At 34.1% G+C, this 23,704-nt stretch overlaps 1 protein-coding gene across 23 annotated transcripts in view; it reads left to right on the top strand.

Moving 5' to 3' along the window:
• Window positions 1–23,704, top strand: part of C2CD5 (C2 calcium dependent domain containing 5) — a 102,918-nt gene that overhangs the window by 47,823 nt on the left and 31,391 nt on the right. For 12 of the 23 annotated variants that reach the window (XM_078450019.2, XM_078450017.2, XM_078450011.2 and 9 more), the window contains 5 exons: window positions 2,419–2,484; window positions 12,237–12,351; window positions 15,420–15,515; window positions 18,311–18,502; window positions 23,348–23,534. In XM_078450019.2, the coding sequence (XP_078306145.1) occupies window positions 2,419–2,484; window positions 12,237–12,351; window positions 15,420–15,515; window positions 18,311–18,502; window positions 23,348–23,534 (656 nt within the window). The remainder of the gene's footprint in view (window positions 1–2,418; window positions 2,485–12,236; window positions 12,352–15,419; window positions 15,516–18,310; window positions 18,503–23,347; window positions 23,535–23,704) is intronic. The other 11 variants (XM_078450030.2, XM_078450028.2, XM_078450025.2 and 8 more) reach the window with 1 other exon arrangement.

Genomic DNA, 23,704 nt, shown 5'->3' with positions numbered 1-23,704 from the left:
AGATGTTAATTGTTTTCATTAGCAATAACTCTTTGTGGATTATTTTAGTAATTTCCTTATTCCTAAAAGCAAGTGTTCTTTTGAAATTTAATTGTAAACATTGTGTATTGTCTAAGAATTAAAAAAAAAAAAAAGTGCTGTCTGCTTTCTCGTAGAGAAAAGACCTCTTTTCTGTAGCTATTTGTTCTATATAAGCAAACAGGTAAGAAGAGTAGGCCACTTCTTTTAAAACATGGGGCCATGATTATAAAAGAAAGGCCTCAAACCAGTCTCAGTTTCAGGCCCTTGGATTAGGAATGCTTTGGTGGTTTTTCTGAATATAAAATAAGCATGAAAAGTGTGGTAGAAATTTTCTGTTTGGAGCGTTTTCTTGCATCTCTCATTGACTGGATTCCCAGTAACTCATTCAAGCCACTTATTATTTTGATGATATACCTTAGACCTAAGTTATGTTAGTATTCTTATTTGGCACATATGCATACATGCTTTTGAAAATTTTGAATTGTCACTTCCAATAACCTCTTCCTGAGGCTTGTACTGACAGCTACAAAAGGAAAAAAATGCTTTGAAACTATTTTATGTAAAACATTGCTGATAGTGATTTTGAGGATACAGAGCATTACCATCCTTTTAAATTAAAAAAGAAAAAGTTAATGCAGTTTTTTTTTTTAATTAAAAAAAAAGTAAAAGTGGTTTGATGTCATTTGAGTTAATAGTTATAGAGAAACAGAATGGAATTTTTTCCAGGCTCTGAATGAGATTTTAGGAGAGCAATAGTAGCTAGGATTATTTAACTCTGAAGCTGAACAAATACATACTTTAAGCATTAGTCTTCTCTTTTTCTTCTCTGGTTTGTTATTTTTTTCCGACGTTCCTTATTTTTTCTGGCCAGTTTGAGGTCTTTTCTTAACGTAGTATTGTATATTCTGCAGTAATTAAAGGCATTCTGTATATGAATGATGCCAGTTTAATGTGTTGAGACATTGAAGACACTGCAAGTTCCGTATCTTTGTGTTTGGGAACTTGAATTATTTGGAAAGTGCAAGGAAATACTGAGTTAATATACCTGACATTAACTGTGTGACCCAAGGCTTGTTACCTGTGTTTCTATGCACCATTGACTCAAATATTTTGATAGCTGGCACCCACTGATAAGCTCCAAACATGGTTTCAGGAGTATATTTAACTGTTGGTGGTATCTTCTGTTTACTGAAAACATTTTTATTTTATTGTTGCTTCCATGTACTCTGAGTAAGCTATAGAGTCTGGGAGAACAAACAAGGGTTATTTAAATAAGTTAAGTAGAGAGCTATATTAAAAATCACATTGCTTTTTACAACAAACTCTTTTTTACGGTTTATCATACTTGCCAGTTTATTCTAGTGGTGTGAGAAATGTAAGAATCCAGGCCCAGGGAACAAAACAGTATTCCTTATTACAGAATACAATTTGTGTATTGTAATTATCAGCTTACACATTCTCTTCCTTTCCTTCCCTTTCAGAAATTTTTTCAATTCACATGAAAATTCAAAAATTTTCAGTTACTTATATGCTGTTTCCCAAAAGGTTATGGGCATAGATATATAAATGCTCTTTCATGATATATAAGTTATATTTTAATTTTGTTTTATTTTCAGTTAAATACAAATCAGCTATATATTCTAATGGTTTCAATATTACATTGTTTTGATATAAATATCACATTTTGGGGGTTTTATGTAGGTATTATGCATTAAAAAAGGACATTTTCTTAAGAACTCTTTTTAATGCTCTTAATGTTTTATAAATAATTATTTATGAAAAAGATTTAATTTGTTGAAAAAAGCTGAATGCTGAAACAAAAAGAACTCTAGATTAGCATCTACCATGATGATGATGTATTAATTTTATGACACTGAGTTACTCTGCTGAGAGAAACTTACAATGGATTGAAATGCATGTGCTAATGTTAAAAGTGCCGTATTTACACTCTCAAATGAATCTTGCAGTTATTTTTTGACTAGTGAATACGGGAAATTTTCATTTTACACTAAGTGTAGAAGGAAAAAAAAATCTTATTTTAAAACCACTACCACCTGCTAACTATGGATTATTGTTTTGGAGTTCTTTTAGAATTTTCTCCTTTGTTAAATATTAAGCAAACATGATATATACAACAAGGAAAAGAATGGGGTGGTTTTAAAAATCAAGGTCATTATCTCAAACAATTAGACTTTAGTTAATGTTAGATTATGATAGCATGCTCCTTCTTCTCTTTCTATTTCTACTTCTTATTAACTCTGCTGTCTGTGTCTTTCCAGTTCCTGTCGAGTGGTATTGTCAATTGTGTTCTTGTTTGTAGTGTTTTTTTTTGTTTTTGTTTTTTTCCTACTATTCTGCACCTAAAACTGATCTACTAATTTGCTGTTTTGAACTCAGCCTTTGTCGGAATTATGGGTAACACAAGATCTTACAAACTGCTAGACTGGAATAGTTTCAATTCAGGTATTTTGATGGTCATTCAGTACTACATATGCTGACAAAAATTATGGCAGCTCAGTGAAGTTTTTAGAAATGTTCTAGATTAAATAGATTTAATATCAATTCAGTTATACAGACACATTCTGCAGTACATATGTTATAACTCTTAACAGTTCCCATGGAAATGCAAATATAAAAATGTGTTAACTAAAATGAATTAACCAAAACCATAGAAATACCATAAATTATAAATGGCTTATGTTAGGTAATTAGCTTTCAGAATGCTAAATTTAAATTATATTTATTACATTTTGGATAGTTTCTTCATATAAGGTAAATGAGATAGACATTAGCTTTATGATTAAAGAAATATTAATTGTTAAATATTAGTATTAAATGGCTAGACTTGATAAACTTAAAGTATGTTTAAACTTTATTTAGGTTTGAATATATTTAGTATTCCATAAATACTATGAAAGTACAACTATTACCATTTTTTTTTATAATTCTAGAAGTGTTTCAAAATTTGGCAAGTAAGAGATTTTGGGGGGATGAACAGCTTTCATGAGCTCCCTTCCTTCCCCTTCCATGTGAGAATATAATTTTCTTTTTAAGTAATTTTACTTGTGGATATAGTTTGTAGCTTTTACAGAAACTAAGATAACCTTACAGCTGATGATGTGGTTTAGAGTCAAAGCCAATTTTTCTTTTTGATAAAAGCATATTCTCAATATAAATATCTAAATTTTTATGTTACTTGTGGAATTAAATAATGGAACCATTTTGATTCAGTATCAGAAGCTGGTATTTTGCCTAAAGAATTTTACCAGTTCTTTGTGTCAGAAAGTATATCTGTTTACAGAGAAACAAAAACACTAAGAGGCTCACATTTTAGATAATATCCCATAATCTTTTCAATATTGGAAACTTTTTTGTTCTTAGGAGTCCAGGATGTAAGTTCTGATGTAAGTAACACATGTTCGACTCTGAAGTAACTCATGTTAATCATGCAGATTTACCTAAGTTCAGTCTAGTAAACAATCTGATAAGGTCCAATCTTTGCGGATTATCAATTGGTAAGTCGTCAGGGAAATTACCTCTATTTCCTGTCCAAGTTTTTGCCAGTATATTATCACACTGATTAAAATTAAAATAATAATTTTGAATGGAATATGTTATACTTGGTTTTTAGTGGGAAAAATACCCTGCTGGATTCATTTAATAAACATAATATATTTTTAAAAATTAGGCAGATTAGTGAATAGGAAGAGAAAAAGCCTAATTATGTAGGGAAAGGACATTGGGAACAGAGTGATCATTAATAATTTAAGGAGCTTAAAATTTGTCAGGCCAAACATGTTTAGAGTGAGATGTGTGTTAGATGATAGAACAGTCTTGGAAAGTAGAAAAGCAGTTAAATCTTATAGGTCTAATACTTTGTTGCCTGTAAGCAGAATTACAGAATTTGGCAAGGAAAAACACGGTTGAGGAAAGAGTATATCTTGCCATCATTTAAAATAAAGTCAGGTAGTAAATGTATGAAAAAAAGATGGATATGAATTACAGAAATATTAAAAGAACATAAGGGACACCTGGCTCAGTCAGTAGAGCATGTGACTCTTGATCTTGGGGTTGTGAGTTTGAGCCCCCATTTGGTGCAGAGATTATTTTAAAATCTTAAAGAAAAAAAAAAAAGATAAAAGATGACACTTTCAGTTTAATGTTCTCATAGTTCTGTGCTTTTGACTAAGATATTAGAATCTTTATGGTAGTGGAACATACTCAGAAGTCAGACTGATTTTCATATTAGTTTAGGAAAAATAATACAATTCTGAACAAAAATATGATAAATGTATTCAAATCATTTATGTATTCTTCTCTGTAATTAGGGAATATTTAGCCATTATTATCCTATATTACTGTAGAAAATCAATAATTGGCCACATCAGTAAAAAAAAATAATTGTTGATATAATTTTTATTAATGTGAGAAATTATTCATTAATATTGTATTTCCTGGATTCTCCGACACCATTTATTATGTAAGGTATCATCAATTAATGATAGCTTCCCAAGAGGAAAGAGAAGGAAATACTACCATGTTAAATATATTAACTATTAGATATTCTTATTCCAGAAACACTAAAATGTGGAAAGATATAGGAAAACATTTTTAATCACACAGTAGTATCTCATGAAATATGATATGCAAGCATTTATTAGAGTTTATTTTGTGCCAGTTTGCTAGATGATAGGTGTGCAAAGATGCCAGTAACCCTGTTTTCACAAAAAGGTCATATTCTGGGAGATTAGAAAAACATGTTAATGGTTTACTGTGTGGTGTGGTGTGGTGTGGGTGTGTGGTATGGTGTGGTGTGGTGTGGTGTGATACAAGGTACAGAACTAAAGAGGACAGCATAAATTAACTATGTGGCAGGGAAGCTTGGAGATATAATTCTTGAGCTCAGTTTGAAGGATGTATAAGAGATTAACATTTATACTTCAGACAGTGTATTTGGAGGTATGTTGTTACATCCTTTTAATGTAGTTCTGAAACTTTAGCACTGTGTTACAAAACAATATCCTAGCCGTTACTTGTTTGATATTTACATAGTTACTTCATACTATTGTTTGACATTGAATACAGAATGTCTTGGTTAGTTCAGCTTTTTTGTGTGTGTCCTTTTTTCTACTGCTTTGCTGTCCTAGGTTGTGTTAACTACAGTGATAGAAAATATTTTTATGGAGCAGGAAGAAGGAAAAAAAAAACTTCAATTATCTGAGAATTTATTTTAAAATTACAGTATTACCTTTTCTTATCTTCCTTCTTATGTTTCTGGCTTGGTAACAGACTTTGAGAAAGACAAGATGAATCTTGCTGCTAGGAAGGAGGAGACACCATGTGCAAATCTTGTATTGTGACATGCCAGGAACAGGGCCGGCATAGGAATAAGACAGGGTATACAATGGTTACATTTGTATTAGATCATTGATTATAGCATGGAGAATGGATTTAAAGGCAGCAGGACTAGAGATAGGGAGGCTAGTTAGTTGACTGTAGTATTTCTGGCCAGATGAGTGACCTAGGATTTGGTGGTGATAGGAGAGCTAAAGTTTATAGAGCACTTACTGTGTGCCCGGCACTCTTCTAAGTGCTTTATGGTAGTAGGTCATTCAGTTCTCAAAACACAGCTCTGAGATAGACATTTTTCCTATTTTGTGGATGAGCAAAATGAAACAATAATTTTCCCAAAGTAAAATAGGTAGTTGTTGGGCTACAGCATGAACCTAACTACTCTGGCTTCAGGGCTTACATTCTTAACCATAAATTTGTAAATATTTTAAATGTAAAATCAGCAGGACTTGGTCATTAGTAAAATGTGGCAAGTGAAATTGTCTCTTGGCAACTTTGAGCTGAGAGAAAGAGAGATTAGGATTATCCTACACAGCTACAAGTCTAAAGCCCCAGCGAGCGTTTGCGTCCTATCTTTTGGAAATCCAAGTCTGTTTGAAAGCTGAGTTATAAAAAATATTTTCAGAGTAGATTTTAAAAGTCTTAGCTCATTGTCTCTCAATGCCTATGATCTCTTTTTTCTCTCTTCTGAGTTTACCACTGAAAGTATTTCTGGATAGTGTACGGATATAATTTTTAATTAGCAATAGCCTCAGTGTAGTTGATGAAAATTTGTTATTTTTTTATATAGGATGCATGTGAGCTTAGATATTTTATCAGGAAGCAACAAGAGGAAATATAAAATACATATATAATGTGGTTTGAAAAGTACTAGTTTGAAAGAGCTTCCAAACTTAGACAATATTTTTAAGAGTGAATGTTTCTTTTTTTTTTTTTAATTTTTTTTTTTTTTAATGTTTATTTATTTTTGAGACAGAGAGAGACAGAGCATGAACAGGGGAGGGTCAGAGAGAGAGGGAGACACAGAATCTGAAGCAGGCTCCAGGCTCTGAGCTGTCAGCACAGAGCCTGATGCGGGGCTCGAACCCACGAACCGTGAGATCATGACCTGAGCCGAAGTCGGACGCCCAACCGACTGAGCCACCCAGGCGCCCCAAGAGTGAATGTTTCAAGTAGTGAGTTAGTAAAACAGTTTGTTTAACACTAGATAACTTTTGTTTTTGAGAATATTTTAAAAGTTTTATTATTTAAAAAAAATTTTTAAGTTTATTTATTTTGAGAGAGAGACAGAGCGAGCAGGGGAGGGACAGAAAGAGAAGGAGAGAGAATCCAAAGCAGGCTCCGTGCTGGCAGTGTGGAGCCCCATGACGGACTCAAACTCATGAACCGTGAGATCATGACCTGAGCTGAAATCAAGAGTCCGATGCTCAATCGACTGAGCCACATGGGCACCACTATTTTATTATTTTAGATTGTAGATTTTTGAACGTATTATACTTAAGATTTTCTCAATCTTATAATAAATGAACTTTTGCTAGTGCTAAGGAAAGCTTTAGATTAGTGGTCTGAATTTAGAAAATGTTACTCTTTTTGTTACTTATCTGAATTGTAATTGTTTAGAATATTTACTTTACTTCGGGGGCGATAATAATCAAAACCAAGAAAAAGAAGTGTAATTATTACTTTAAACATATTTTATATGCTTTAAACATATTCAAAATGTGAGTCAACCAATGTGTAGGGAAATATTTATAGAATATATCAATCTGATAATCTAATTTTTTTTTCAGTTGTAAGTAAAAATTTTTTATTCATGGATGTTTGTGGTGTGCCTACCATGTCTTGAACATGATGTTGGATATTGGGAACACGATCGTTCAGGCGGGCAGACACCCTGTTTGCACAGCCAATCTAGGCTATTTCTTGCACTGTTTTGCTGTGCGTGCATGCGTGTGTGTGTGTGTGTGTGTGTGTGTGTGTGTGTGTGTAGAGGAGGAGGAGGAGGAAGAGGAGTTAAATGGAGATAGGCTTTCTTGGAACTTGAATTCTACTGATGATCTCAGTAGTTATTTTTTACTCCATCTGAGAGGTATAAGCAGATGTGCAAAACTAAGCCTAAAGTAGTTAAGCCGACTTTGGTTTTAAGTATTTTAATGAGGGTTTTAGGAAGTAGATACATAGAGTTCAAGAAGGCTTTGTAAATATAGCATGTATAATGTGTGAACTTCTCTTTATATGTAATGCAACATGTAAATGTAATACAAATTTTTCTGTCTACATATAATGTAACTGGATACCAATTACTCTCCATTCTTTATTATCTGTAAGAAAAAGTCAGACATGTAATTTCCTTAATTTTGAAATTTTACTCTTTATATGTCTAATATAACTGGATGTTAATTACAATATTATAATATAGTATGTAAATGTTATATGTAATCTTCTCTCCATGTATAAAGAGGGAAATCTCACAGATAAGGAGTAGTTATATGTCTGACTTATTTTATGAATAGTGAAGACTCAAGTTTGATCTAACACGGATTATATCCCAGCTACCATCCTAAGATCCCAAATTACTGCAGCTTGATGTCTGCTCTGAATTTGCACATCACTTACTGTATGATGGGACTGTTCTTCCTAGGTTGGTACTGAATCCCCACCTAGTTTGAGGTGGTATACACACTTGAACCTGAACTCTCTAATTTCTATTTCATTAGGGAAATTTATGTTCTTCAATGAGTTGTTTTGTGTTGGAATATTACTTTAAGGTGTTTAAGAATGTGGCTTTTTAATGCTTCCATTAACAAGATAGATTATTGTTGTATTAAAAATGTTTATTTGAGCCCACCTAACACTTTATCTCCTCTCGTTTATTTAAAAATTAGATTGAATAATTGTCCATTTTCTTTTCTCTCAATCAGATTAAAAGATTCTCAAGGGCAGAATTATTCTCTTCCAGAGCTATGTAAAAATAGAATTAAATTGAACACTTTAGGTAGTCAGTTTTTCTTAGTTGCAAGTGTGTGATTTCCTAAAATCTCAAAGGGACTAAGTTTTATAAAGGCATATTATATTGAGTTGTTCACTTCTTTACTTTCTGAGATATAAGCTATTATTATCATTTTACGAATCTTTACCAGTTTTACCTGTACTTCAGAAATAAGATAAAATGTTAAAAAGATGGCAAGTATCAAGCTATGTCCATGCTCTAGAAAAGTAACAGTAAAAAAAAAATTAATTGTGATGTCAACCCAAATGTGCAGACAGTACCTCTAAAAGAAGCTTCAGTGAGGTATTGATCTAGAGCACAGTGCATGCCTATAAATAAAAGGATATATTAAAAGATTTGTGATATTATCTATGAAGAGTTTTGACCCATAGAAGACAAATACAACATCGTATGAAATATAATTTATATAGTACATAAATTTTAATATCCTCTAAAGTGAGATCTTTTTATAATTATAAATAGTTCTATAGATTATTTGGAGGAGCATGGTATTTAAAGTGAAGATTTTTTTTCTTGACATCTCTGAAATGTTTTTTAATTGTGACCTTCACATCTCAGCTGTATATGCTTCAAATGACTAAATTGTATCTAGTTTCACGAGTGGTATGTAGAGTTGCCATAAATTTTTAAGCCAGACTCTTTATTTTGCCTTTTATATGAGTATGATAGATCCTCAGTTTTGACTTTTGGAGAGTGAATAACACAATTCAAATTCAACCAATGTATTTCCTATAAGAATGCAGTTAGCAGTTACTTAAGCTTGAAAAAATCCCATTATGGGATTAAATAGTATATTTCTGAATTTACAGATATAATAAGTAAGGCTGAGTCATAATTACTAAGTGAATATTCTTTGGCTCATCTCTGATATAAATATAATGTAGACTTTGAAGATAAATTTAATTTTTTTGATATTAAATAAATTGATTCTTAATTTTAATTAAATAACCCCTAAATTTAATAGCCAAAAAATTCATCCTTTGGCTTCTTGCTTACGGTTGTAGATAATTATTGTTGATTCAGTTCCTAGTTTGTGATTAAGTGCTCCCTACTGTATGCTTGCCTTGCTTCCACCTAGACTCTAGGGCCATTACTTTCTGTAACCATTTCAGTGAGCTGCCATAGTTTTCAGTCTGTACTGTCACCTGATCCAAGCATGCGCCAAAATATCCACTGTTTCTGGCTCCTGTCTGCTGAATCTGCTTTGCAAAACCCTTTGTTCTCTGAGCTTTTGCTTAAGCCAAAACCAAAATTTAACAAATTCTTTGGAGTGTGGACATATGCCATTTGCTTCCTTAGCTCCCATGTTGTGTAACTCTTTAGCTTCTATTAAACTTGTAAATACTTTATTAAATACACCAATGGCATCCCCATGTGCAGTTGTGTGGCTCATGTGTCAGAATAAAGGCTGCTTGTGACCTCGTCAGAGGAACATGAATGCTCCACTTGCGCTGCAGTCAGCCCTTTGTTGTGTTGATTTTTTTTTAAATCAGCCACTTATTCTTTCATAGCGTTTGGTTTAATTATCTGATTATTTTATGTGTTACACCAAGGTAAGTTTGATGTAAATGAACTTTGTAATCTATGTGGTTACATGTATTTCATAGTGATTATTATTACACACTTTTCCATATAGACATGCTGGCCATTTCTAAATAAATATATCCTGAACTGAAAATAAGTAGTTTCCTCCTTTTTTTTTTTTTTTTTTTTACTAATTTAAAAAACAGTGTTATGGATTACTTTCTATAAAATTCATTTTAAAACAGAAAAGCTACCATGTATTACTTGTGGCACAGATGTAGGCAAGTCTAATGTGAGAAAAATCTGTTTTTATAAAAACATAGTATACAATTATTTGCCTTAGCAAATAATATTTAAACTTCCAGAAAGATTTAAAAAGTAAATAGTGGGTTCTACTAGGGTTTTTAAAGAAAAATTAATCTTTATTTTACAATGTTTTTCAGGGAAAATAGTTATTTTCTAAACTGAGTTATATTTGTTATTTTTTGTGATACCTGTTTTCAAAGAATCATAAATAATTTGATAGTCTGAGCAACTACATGAACAGGAGTTTGTCTTACGATAAAAATGCCCTTATTAGGAAACGATGTTAAATAGATGCCCAAATTGGCCTGGAAACATGTATGTCTTAAAAAAAGAAAAAAAAAAGGATTTGAAAATGTATTTGTGCTGTTAATGTCTACATTACAGGGGGAATATGAAGAAATTCTTTAACATAATAGTGTATGTGCAAAATAGGGCCACCTAATTGTCTTACACATTTCTTAATTCACAATATTGATTGCTAACACCATATTGTTGTAGTCTTTTCTATTTCTCTTCTTTATTTTATCTCATACTTGGATCTTTTTCCTCAGTTCCCTGGAGTCTGCATTTCTTTCTTCTTTCTTTCTTTCTTTCTTTCTTTCTTTCTTTCTCTCTCTTTTTCTCTTTCTTTCTTTCTTTCTTTCTCTCTTTTCTTTCTTTTTTCTTTTTTCTTTTTTTTTTCCTGAAGGAAAGTTTTAGGGTAGCTCTGTCTTGGATCCAAAACTTTAATACAAGAACTGGCTGGCATCATTTGTAGTTATGACATTTATCTCATTTCTCCCTTTTGTTGATCTCCTCCCTGTGGAGGAAACAAAATTACATCATAGAAATATCTGCTATAACAAGCTTTTAACCTTTCTTTACTTTGCTGTCTTCAGTATTTTACTAGTGAGTATAATTCTACTTATTCTACTTATTTAAAAAAAAAACATATTTTGAAAACTGGATATATACTGAAATTCAAAAAAGGAAGTTTTTGGATTGGTTGATTTTCAGTTTTAATAAGTGCCTTTTATGTGGAAAATTTACAAAGAGAGTTTAGCATCCTATTTAGAGTTAAAGTTTTTTCTATACCAAATTGTTCCCAAATGGAATTGGCCACACAAAGAAACAAATTAGGATATGCCCATTATAGACTGTTTCTGTTTTTAACATCTTTGCACATAAAATGTTACTATTATTTGCAGCTGCTGTTCACCAGTAGTTTGCAGCTAAATGCAAGTGATTAGGAAGAATGTGTGCCAGATGCTCCATTTATAATGCTCCATTACAAACAATATCGGATTCCTCTGTGTTAAAAAAAAACAAAAAACAAATGCAATGCTGTGATTCTAAGGCATTTTCTTACTTACAGAACCATACATGGAGTTACAGTGTACTGCCTGAAATTTGTCCTTATTTACATTAACCCAATTACTTGTATTAAACTCAACATATTTGCTCTCTTTATTTTAAATTTGCTGGTCCCTTCATTTCTTGTTACTTTGCTTTAGGACCCCCAAGGATGGCTACAGATGGCTTTCTCTTTTTTAACATTGACAAATCTTTGCCTTGGAAAGAACCTAGAATATAGTGGGTTATAAAAAATAGGTACCAGGAAATGAAATCAGAATTTAAATTAAATGTCTGGATATGACTCACAATGTTCACTGAGCGAGGTGAGTGAGACATAGAATATCCTCAGTTTAGGATTAGAGTCTGGAAACTCTGGGTCTACATTTGAAGTTGGATCTAATAAAATATATTCCTATAGATGTCCCCTAAAGTAATAAAGCAAATAGAACTAGTTGGTTTATTTTCCAGCAATCAAGTTTAAAAATGTTAAATTTTGTGAGAAGTAGCATTAAATTAAAATGTTAATAAGCATTTTGAGAAATAACATTTTAAACATGTGAAGTTAGTTTTAAAATCTGTTATAGACTAGTGTGTCTTTGCCTTCCAGAACATGTTTATTTTAAACATTTCTTTCTCATATAAACAATGTGCTATTGAGTAGTGAACTGATATAAAATTTATCTTTCAGATGAACCAGAAACTCGAGATGCGTGGTGGGCAGAAATCAGACAAGAAATAAAATCACATGCTAAAGCATTAGGCTGTCATGCTGTAGTGGGCTACAGTGAATCAACTAGCATCTGGTAAATGATAATAACTTGATTTTCTAGATGCTGTAATTTACGGATTGTCATCTAAAAGGTTAAAAGCTTTATGCAAATATAGAGAAAAGAAGAATTATGGAGTGATCCAGGAGCGTGGACTTGGGAGTACATCAGACTGAGGTCCATATGCCATTTTTGCCACTTAATTGCTGTGAAACTTTGAGAAAATAACTATTCCTCTGAGCCTCAGTTTATACATTGAAATGGAAATTATAACCATCTATCAATTAAGGTTACTGACGAATTAAATCAGAATTGATACTGGCACATAGCAAGTCTTAATTCTAGGCCTACTTTACTCCAGTTTGTGACCCCACTAACTCTTTCTCCTGGGATATTTGGAAACCTTGATCTAATGTGTCTTTAAAGTTTGTCTGTAAACTCTTTTTACCTAACTGCAACTTAATTTTCTTCTGCCAACACATCATCCTTCCTAACTCTGCCGAGTTAGGAAGACTTCCATACTCCTAGTTCTCCATTTCTTTTTCTCCTACTTTTCATCTGAACAACCTCTCTTACTTTAAAGTCCATGCCATTCCACAGTTCAGACTTTTCTACCTCCAAAACATTCTTCTGCCTTTCTTAATTCTCTGCTGTCTCCTCCAGTTGAACATGATTACCTCCCTTCTAACAGCCTGACTTTGTACCTTCTTATTCTCATGTCCTCCTCTATCCTTCAGCTTTCAACTATATTTTAGGCTTCATTATTGCTCAAAATGGTTCCCCTTTAAAAATTTGAAACTATAAAATTTCACTCTCGGATCACAACTTAATATTTTTCACTTATCTCATTTGCACATTTATACCTGGTTTGTTTTGGCTTTTATCTTAACCAAGATTTTCCCCAGTTTCTTAGTTGGGCTCTGATTTGACTTGCTGACTGCCATCAATGAACCCTACTTTCAACCCCTTGAAAAGTTTATAATAGATATCATCTAGAAACTGTTTGACCTTTTGCTGCCCACCTTCTATTCTTTTTTTTTTCTTTCTCTTAATGTTTATTTGTTTATTTTTCAAGAGAGAGAGGAGAGGGAGGGGCAGAGAGAAAAGGAGAGACATTCCTAAGCAGGCTCCACACTGTCAGCGCAGAGCCCCATGTGGGGCTCGATCTCACCAACCACAAGATCTTGACCTGAGCCAAAACCGAGTCAAACACTTAACCAACTGAGCCATCCAGGCACCTCCACCTCCTATTCTTGGTTAATCCTTACTGTCAACTATTACATGGGTAATTCTCTTGTGCTTGTGGTGGTCATTATTTTTACAGAAAAATGATTAGACTCTGGTATATGTGGAGAGCCATGCTGTTTCATCTTCTGAGGGCCCTTTCTTTTCCTCTGTGGATCATGTGTGGTATTCTTGCACCTTTCTGTCTCCATTGTAGCTATTCTATACTTGTTAAACCAATAACTTTGTATGCTTATCCTGCCTTACTCCCCAGTAGATAATCTTAGCTCATTCATAGATTTAGTGTCCTATGCTTCCAGGTCATAGGGTTATGGTTTTAAAAGACATAGTTTTTGTTATTGGATTCACATTTTACTGGAGAATTATGACAAGTAGAACACATTTTATGGCAGAGATATCCCAGGGTGCTCTGGGGCCCAGAGGGTTGGAGTTTAGAAGTAAGATTGGAAGAAAGGGTTAATGAAGTAACTGAAGCTTAAACTAAATCTCAGGGGATGAGTATGAATTATATAAATGAAGAAAGGACGCATGAAGGGAGTGTTTAAGGCTAGTGGAGTAGCATGCAGAGAAGGCCAGAGGTGTACATTCAGTGCGGCAGGAAATAGGTCACAGATAGATGCGGGAGTGTACAGAAATGAGTTAGATTGATTTACGTAGAAGTTTGAATTCACCTGATACAAGCTTCTTTTTTCCCTCCAGACCTCAAAAAATCTTGTGTTTAAATCCCATCTTTACTAATTTTTTTGGTTCTGATCCATCCTATGTACTATTACTGGATAAACTATTTGAAATGTACTTCTGCTCTTAGAGCTCCTTAATTCAGCACATCAGGGGTTCCACCTTCTTCCTTGACATTCTCAGTGCCCACTTAAACATTTTGAGCCTGGTCTCTCTCTACTCAGTTACAGATCAAGTGACCATTTCTTTCATGTCCTTTCAGACTTGTGGTCCACTTACGCTGTTTCCAACATTTTGTCCCTAGGCTGCAACTTTTCTCTTTTGCTTTGTATGATCTCATTCAATAATTTTGTGGATTATTTAAAATTAGGTGATACGTTATAAAGAATTCCAAAGAATTCTTTTGAAAGTGAGGTTTCTATCATACATATAATGATGTAGTTTAAGCTCCATTTAGTATATTTTGGGTATTATTTGTTTCAGATACCTTTTGATTATTAACTTTAAACTATAGGGATATCGATAATTACATAGTTACACTTTTAAAATGATTTTAATGAAGTTTAGTATGCATTTAAAGAGTATTTTAATACAGTTTAATGGTTTATTGCTGAATTCCGCAAAATAATTTGTTACTACTTTGAGATATTCAGTCTTTATCAGGTTTACCATATTTTAAAGGAATTTATTGTCATTAATATTGTGCTTTATCTTTTACAATTTTTTAAGTATAAAGAATTCTTACCCTTTTCATTTTATTTATTTACTTTATTAAAATAAATTTTTTTTAATGGGTTATTTATTTTTGAGAGAGAGAGAGAGAGCACAAGCAGGGGAGAGACAGAGAGAGAGGGAGACGCAGAATCCGAAGCAGGCTCCAGGCTCTGAGTTGTCAGCACAGAGCCCAATATGGGGCTTGAACTCACAAATGGTGAGATCATGACCTGAGCTGAAGTCGGACGCTTAACTGACTGAGCCACCCAGGCACCCCACCTTCTTCATTTTAATAACATTATTTTTATTTTTTATCCTAGGATAGGAGATAATCTTATGATATCATTAATATTTGTGGAGTCTAACTTGAATTTAAATTGTCACCCTGTAATCACTTTGATATTTAACATTTTTCAAAGTTAGATTGCCTGAAGATGTTAACTGTTTTATGTTTTTTTCTTTTATAGTGAAGAGGTCTGTATTTTATCTGCATCCGGCACGGCAGCTGTACTGAACCCTAGATTTCTGCAGGATGGCACCGTGGAGGGCTGTTTGGAACAGAGGTTGTCATGGCAGCCTGGCTTATTTTCTATGATGGCAAAGAAGGGAGAGGTTAACTTTTGTAACTTTAGAGCTGGGATAGTTCTTCTGTATGAGAGTGGCTTAATATAGAAATGAGGACCAGGCACTTCACTGCTTTTTGTGTAACCTATAGCAACAGAGAAGTATTAGTTCTGCACTATATGACACACATTGTTATAATTTTTCTAGTATCTTGGTAAGTTACATGTATAACTATCAGTGAAAGAATTTCAAGTGTGTATTTTTTGTTTGTTATAGTATAGAAGTAATTTCCTTTGATTTTTCTCTTCCTTTCCTTTCCCCCTTGTCTACCTCTGAAACAGAAAAAGGTCATGAAACAATTTGCATAAAGAAAATTCATAATTTACAGAACAATTGAAACACTGTATTGTAACAAAATTATATATAAAAGTTTCTTAAAAAGTGAAATATAACTTTAATGTGTATGAAAGAGAAAGTAAAAGTGAAATTATTAGGTAAAATAGATTACTTTTTAGTTTATTTAGTTATTAATCTCTTAATCTGTTAGCTTCCATAAATGTCAAAAATACTTTCCTTAAACAGATGAAATTATCAAATATATATATATACAGAAAACTATTAGTTTGGTACCAGAGTACCTGAATAATATAGATTTTAATTACCCCTTACTTCCCTGTATGCATATTTGCTTCCCTCCCCCTCCCCTGCCTCCCCCCAGTATTAAGGAAGACAGCAAAAAAATCTATATGTGATCAAATTTAGTATAAATTTGCAAGTCTCTGTATAACAAAGTTATTCTAGCTCAGGTAGGCACATAGAAGACCTTAGTCGGTTTCTTCTTTAGTTTGTATTAAAAAGGTATTTTGACTGTAATATATTACAGAGCATTAAAAGTCAGCATAAATAGGAAAAAGAAGGTGGAACATTTTAAAGTATATTAAAAGTCAGAGTGTTCTATTTTGAGTTGTCACAGTGCTGCAATATAGTTCTCTCACGTCAGTGGATTTCATTATTGAGTAGATAGAAGCCTGATTTAAAAATGGCCTTTCCCATGCAGCTTGATTATTTTGGTATTGTGGCTTGGATGGATACAGTGAATTCTCTTATATGCCAATCTAGTGGAACAGATACCATCCCTATCTATAAAAGAGGAAAATGTCTTTTTTCTTGCTATAAAATTATTTATGCTTACTAGAGAAAATTTGGAAAGTATGGGAGAGTAGAAGGAAGAAAACATTCCCTATAAACTCAGTATTGAGATAATCCCTTCTGTATATTTCATATTTTAAATGCTTCCATGAATTTAAATAGTTCTGTTTTTATGCCTATGATATTGCATCACTTATGTTTGAATTTCTGTAAGGTGTTAAAAATTACCCCAGTGTTCAATCTTTTGTGCCCCTTTGTGACACATGGGCTTTGGTTCAAACCAACCAACATTAAAATCTGAGGTCTTCTGCCTTGTATTTTGTGTGACCAAACAAGTCACTTAGTATCTCAGGTTGGTTTCAGGCCAAGAACTAGTTTTTGTTGCTCTTTGCTTTTTATTATAGTGTGTGTGTGTGTGTGTGTTGGGGGGGGGGTGTTTATGTTTTCCTGCTTAGTCTTCAAAAAAAAAAAAAAAAAAAGCCTTTCTGGGTAGATACTGTCATTCTGGTTATATAGAGGAGGCTCTGAGAAATTGAATAACTTGTATAAGATCACACAGCTCTACTTAGCATCTGATTTCCCTGTTGCTTATACCAGAATGCCATCCCAACAAAAGAATAATTAATGTATGGGAGTAATTTGATTTAGAAGGTTATTTTGGAAATTCAGTGCAGTAATGTATACAAGGAATCTGCAGGAAGCCTGACTCCTAGTAGATACAGTATGAGTTTCTTTTCTCTTTTTTAATGTGTCCGCTTGCCAAGTTTCAGCTTCTAATAGGTCACTTTTGATTGGAATGAATTGAGAACCCATATCTTTCCACAGCTCTAGAGGTGTGGCTGTGTGAATGTCTGGAGTTCTCCATGGAGCTTTCTTCTTCCATTTCTGTTTCCCTAATTTCCTCAGATTTGATGAGTGAAAAAAATACCATTCTGAAGTGAATTCATAAGCATTACTACAGCAAACATTTTACTGATTGAGAAGGTTGTGTGTTTACTTGTGGTTTATGTTGTTTGTGAAACACAGGTGTTTCGGTTTCTCAGAAATGTTTAATTCTGACAAATTCTTAAGTCATTGGAAATTAGAAATGTTAGATTATGCCTATTTTTGACTTCTTAAATTAAAAAAAATTTTAATGTTTATTTTATTTTTGAGAGACCGAGACGAGTGGGGGAGAGGCAGAGAGGGAGACACTGAATCTGAGGGAGGCTCCAGGCTCTGAGCTGTCCGCACAGAGCCTGACGAGGGGCTCAAACCCACGATTATATTTGTGATTATATTTGGTGATTATATTTGTGTTATATTTGTCAGACAGTAGGAAAATGTCACCCTTATTATCTAACCATTTGTTTTTATGAACTAGCTTTGGAATAATAGTGGTTTTTGTCAGGTGGGACATTCTCAAACGTATGAATTGATGCAATTCAATGGCTACTTGTATAAGTCTTTTCTCGTACAAAAGTGTATGGTTTTGATTTCATGGTCATTTTTAATTCTTAATAGTCATAGTGGGACTGTCGTAACTCTCATAGTGGTAGAAGTTATATAGTTTATACATTAGTACTATATGTATAACATACGCTTTTGAAAAAATGCATAGACTTTTTAAGAATGCTTCATTTTTTATCTTGATGTATTCATATAGGCTAGAAGAAAATTTGCCTGTAGGTTGTGGATTTTGCCACATACCATATGACGAACTGAATATGCCATTTCCAGCTCATCTCACATACTGCTATAACTGCAGGAAACAGAAAGTTCCTGATGTTCTCTTTACAACTATTGACCTCCCAACAGATGCAACAGTTATTGGAAAAGGTTGTCTTATTCAAGCAAGGTATATTTGTGTAAACAATATTTGGGGTCCCTGAGAAAGTATGAGGTATGGAGTCAAATAGATCTATTTCAGATGTCTGCTGTACTGTTTCCTACCTGGCAGGCTGGGCAGTACTATCTGGACCTTGTATTTAGTCACATGGAATATTGGGAGGAAGAGTACCCATTTTATAAAACTCAAATAAGTTTAAATGCAAAAGCAATTTTAAACATTTCAATTCTATACAAATATCTGTTATTATGAAGATTATTAATTAACTTGTTTCAGGCTAGGCACGTGACTCTGCTTTAAGGGCATTGAATATGTAATACATTTTAGAAATTTATCTTTTTTCTTTTAAAGAACAATGCTATGTATTGTTTCTTTTGCTACTTAATTTAGCTCTTAACAGTTCCTTTTAAAATGTACTGGAGTAGGAAATGCTAAATTGTGGTTGGCATATAGGAAGCAGTGATAACTGTCTAGGTCACTGACAACTGCCAGGCTACCAAATCCATTGAAATGCTTTTCTCTCTTCCTCTTACTTGACATCTCAGCAATAGTAGTAGTCACACAGTTGATCATCTTCTCCTGATACTCCTTTGACTTCATAGTGCCCCGCCCCCCACCCCTGCTTTTTCCTACCTTATGTATAATCCTCAGTGTCCTTGTTGATTCAGGACCTCAGTGGTCCTTGAAGGGCCACGGGTCTGGACTCTCTTCTCAAAGCTCTCTTCCAGGTTGAATTCATCAGCTCCTACAGATGTGCTTTCTATATGTCTGTGACTCCCAGATTTATAACTCTAGTCCAGAACTTTTTTCTGAGCCTCAGACCCATATACTTTCACACCCTATTTTGATGTCTTGTAGGCAACTCATACTTGTTCCATATTGAACTGCTGGCTTTCTCCACTTCTTTCATGTTAGCCTTCTTTATTTTAATGAATGATACCTTGCTCTGTCCACTTTTTATGCCAAATATGGTATTCTTTGACACTGTCCTCTTTCCTAACCTCCCTGCATCAAAGCTATTTTACAGAATCATGTTGAATTTTGTTTTTGAATGTATATATTTTTTAATTTTTATTTTTAAAATTTTTTAATGTTTTATTTATTTTTGAGAGACACAGAGAGACAGAGCATGAGTGGGGGAGGGGCAGAGAGAGAGGGAAACACAGAATCTGAAGCAGGCTCCAGGCTCTGAGCTGTAAGCACGGAGCCTGACATGGGACTCGAACCCATGAACTGTGAGATCAAGACCTGAGCCGAAGTCGGTCGCTCAACCTTGTTGTGAGAGATCAAGACCTGAGCTGAAGTCGGTCGCTCAACTGACTGAGCCACCCTGGCGCCCCTTTAGTTTTTATTTTTAAGTTTATTTATTTATCTTGAGAGAGGGAGAGAGAGAGAATCCCAAGCAGGCTCTGCACTGTCAGCACAGAGCGTGACGTGGGGCTCAGTCTCACATAAGGCAAGACCATGACCTGAGCCAAAATCAAGAGTCAGAGACTTAACTGACTGAGCCACCCAGGCATGCCTGTATTTCTGATACGTTTACTTTTGCTTTTTTTGCTCAATTTCCTCTTACATCTTAGACCTTCCATTTGGGATTGTTTTTCTTTTGCTTGAGGTATAGACTTTAGACCATTTATTTTGGTGAACTAGTTTTGCTTGTCTGAAAATATTTACTTATCTTTAAAAGATATTTTGGGCTGCCATTTATTTTCTTGCAGCACATTGAAGATACCCTTCCATTGCCTTCCAGATTTTCATTACTACTATTGAGAAATAACCTATTAGATTAACTTTTATTCCTTTGAAGGTAGCTGCCCTTCAACCCCAGGCTATGTGTGAGCTATTCTATGTATTTTTGGTTTTTTGCAATTTCCCTATGAAATGTTAAGTATGGAATTTTTTATTCTAATTGCTATATATTGGGCTTCTTGAATCTGTAGATTCTTTCATGTGTTTTAGAAAATTTTTAGATATTGTCCCATGTTTCATCTCTCTTCTTGATACTATAATTAAAAATGTTAGACTTTCTCACTGCTTCTTTTATGTATGTTACTTACTTTCTTAAATTTTCTATTTTTGTTTATGCCATATCTTGAATACTTTCTTATCTTTCAGTTCTTTGATTCTCTCTTCAACTGTCTCTAATATTGTAATAAGTCCAACAATTGGGGCTTTAAATATTTGATATCTATTTTTATTTCTAGAAGTTTTATTTTGTTCTTTTCCAAATTTATTATGTTACAGCCTATGACTGTTTAACTGATAATTTTAATATCTGAAATATTTTTGTATTCTCTTATTTCTGTTCTTTATTATTTATTGTGTTTCATTTCCTTAGACTGTGATAGGCTCACTGGAAGTTGCAAAAATGGTACAAATAATACCATTTGTATTGGTGACAGATTCTCTCATTGGTGACATCTTACACAGCCATAGTAGAGTATTAGTAGGAAATTAACATCGGTATAATACTGCTAACTATACTACAGACCTTACTCAGTTTTTATACTTTTTTAAATTTGCATTCATTTATGTATTTGTATGTACATGTATAGTTCTGTGCAACTTTATCCCACAAACAGATTTGTGTAACCACCACCATAGTGAAGACACAAACTGTGTTCCATCATTACAGAAGAATTTCTTCATGCCATTTCCCTATGTTTATACACCCCACTACCCCTTGCCCTGGTCCTGTGATGCTTTTAAGAAGATTGTTTTTCAAAGTTTATTTATTCTGAGAGAGGGTGAGAGAGAGCACAAGAATGTGAGGGGCAGAGAGAGAGGGAGAGAGAATCCCAAGCAGGCCCCGCACTGTCAGTGTGGAGCCCAACATGGGGCTGGAACCCATGAACCATGAGATCATGACCTGAGCCAAAACTAAGAGTCAGATGCTTAACTGACTGAGCTACCCAGGCACCCCAGCTTTTAAGACGATTTGTAAAAATATATAATTTATCCAGCTTTTTGTGTTTGTTTTAGGTAGGAAGGAATAGTGCCCATCAGCAGTTTTCAGAATGTGGTCCCCAGACCAACCAATAGCATCATGATGCTTGAGAGACCTTATAGAAATGCAGATTCTCGGCGTCACTCCAGACCTATTGAATCAGAAACTCTGGGCATGGGGACTAGTAATTGTTTTTTAATGAGCTCTCAAGATGAAGTTTGATAACTACTGGTGTAAATAGCCTGGTTTGCCAGTTTTGGGATCTTTTCCTTCATCTTTACTGCTACCTTTTTAGTCTCAGCTCTCATTGTCACCTAAATTGCTTTTTGTCTGCTATCCCCTCATCAATTCTGTTATCCTTATTCCATTTTCTGTGTAGCAATGTAAATGATATCCTAAAACATAAATTGGATCATATTACTACTTAAAACCTACCTGGAGTTTGTCGTTGCTGGTAGAATAAAATCAAACTCCTTACCATGACCCACAAGCCCCTAACATGATCATGCCCCTGCTTACCAACACCTTCATCCATACGATTCTCACCCTTGCTCATTTCACTTCAGTGTAGTAGTCTCTTTTTGGCTCTTCTGATATGCCAGCTCCATTCCATATTTGCCTTTTTCCAACGCTCTTGGTTCCATCTTGTCTTTAAGATCCCAGCTCAGGTATCATCTCTCTTGTGAGGCCTTCTCTCTAGTTATTGCCACTTGCTTCACCTAGTCCATTTTCTTCAGAAACCTGATTTTTTTGTTTTAAGTTTATTTATTTTTCAGAGATAGAGAGTGCATGCTAGCAGGGGAGGGGCAGAGATAGAATCCCAAGCAGGCTCTGTGCTATCAGCACAGAACCCTATGCAGGACTTGATCCCATGCCCTTTAGATCATGATCTGAGCTGAAATCAAGAGGGATGCTTAATGGACTGAGCTACCCAGGAGCTACCCCAGACATCTGATTCTTTTAAATTTTTTTTTTTTAACGTTTATTTATTTTTGAGACAGAGAGAGACCGAGCATGAACGGGGGAGGGTCAGAGAGAGAGGGAGACACAGAATCTGAAACAGGCTCCAGGCTCTGAGCAGTCAGCACAGAGCCCGACGCGGGGCTTGAACTCACGGACTGCGAGATCATGACCTGAGCCGAAGTCAGATGCTCAACTGACTGAGCCACCCAGGTGCCCCAGACATCTGATTCTTAAACATAATCCTAGGTTATCTTGTTTCCTTATTTCCACCCCCCTCCCCTGGAGTATAACCATGAGAAAAGGGACTCTTTTGTTTGTTGATGAGTACTCACCACTTAGAATAGTGCCTGGCACATTGTAGATACTCAGGTAAGTTTTGTGTTCTTTTTTTTTTTTTTTTTTTTTTTTTTTTAATTTATTTATTTTGAGAGTGAGAGCATGAGTGAGGGAAGAGCAGAGAAAAAATCCCAGGCAGATTCTGCACTGTCAGTGAAGAGCACAACATGGGGCACCATCCCACGAACCAAGAGATATGACCTGAGCTGAAATCAAGTCAGATGCTTAACCAGCTGAGCCACCCAGGCCCCAAGTTTTGTGTTCTTTTAATGAGTAAATTAACTTCTTTCCTTTGCTATCCATTCATTGTATGATCACATGGAGTTATAAAACCTAAGATTTTAAATTATATTCTCTAGTGATTTTGGTCAATACTTTTTCCATTTCTAGAGATTTTGAGATTTTTATCTTTTATTAAAATAGGACTTTTAGCAAAAGCGTACACATTGAAAAAAGTGGCAGAAAAGATTATTGATATAACTTAATAAACCCCATTTGACACAAGTCAATGTTTTATTAAGCACACTTATAGAAAGTTTTAAAAATTGGACATTTTTTAAGATGATACCAAGAATACTCTCCAGTGACTAAATTATTTTCCTTAACAGGTTATGTCGTTTAAAAAAGAAAGCACAGGCAGAAGCAAATGCCACAGCTATCAGTAATCTGTTGCCATTTATGGAATATGAAGTACATACTCAGCTAATGAATAAACTAAAACTGAAAGGAATGAATGCTTTATTTGGACTGAGAATTCAGATCACAGTGGGTGAAAATATGTTGATGGGCTTAGCGGTAAGTTTAGAAGTTTTGATTTTGTTTCATAATTTCTATAGTTGTAGTAGAATCTGTTTTGTGCAATTCTAAGTCTTTTAAAAAGACTTATCTAGAGAAATGGGCATTAAGACCTTTAAGGGTTGGGGACATTATAAGAAGTGAAAAATCTTGTGATAAGTTTTAAAATA

Source organism: Panthera onca, chromosome B4 (assembly GCF_046562875.1).
Source record: "Panthera onca isolate mPanOnc1 chromosome B4, mPanOnc1 haplotype 2, whole genome shotgun sequence".
Taxonomy (NCBI): domain Eukaryota; kingdom Metazoa; phylum Chordata; class Mammalia; order Carnivora; family Felidae; genus Panthera; species Panthera onca.
Note: the sequence above shows the minus strand (reverse complement) of the source record. Positions and strands in the feature narration are given on the sequence as shown.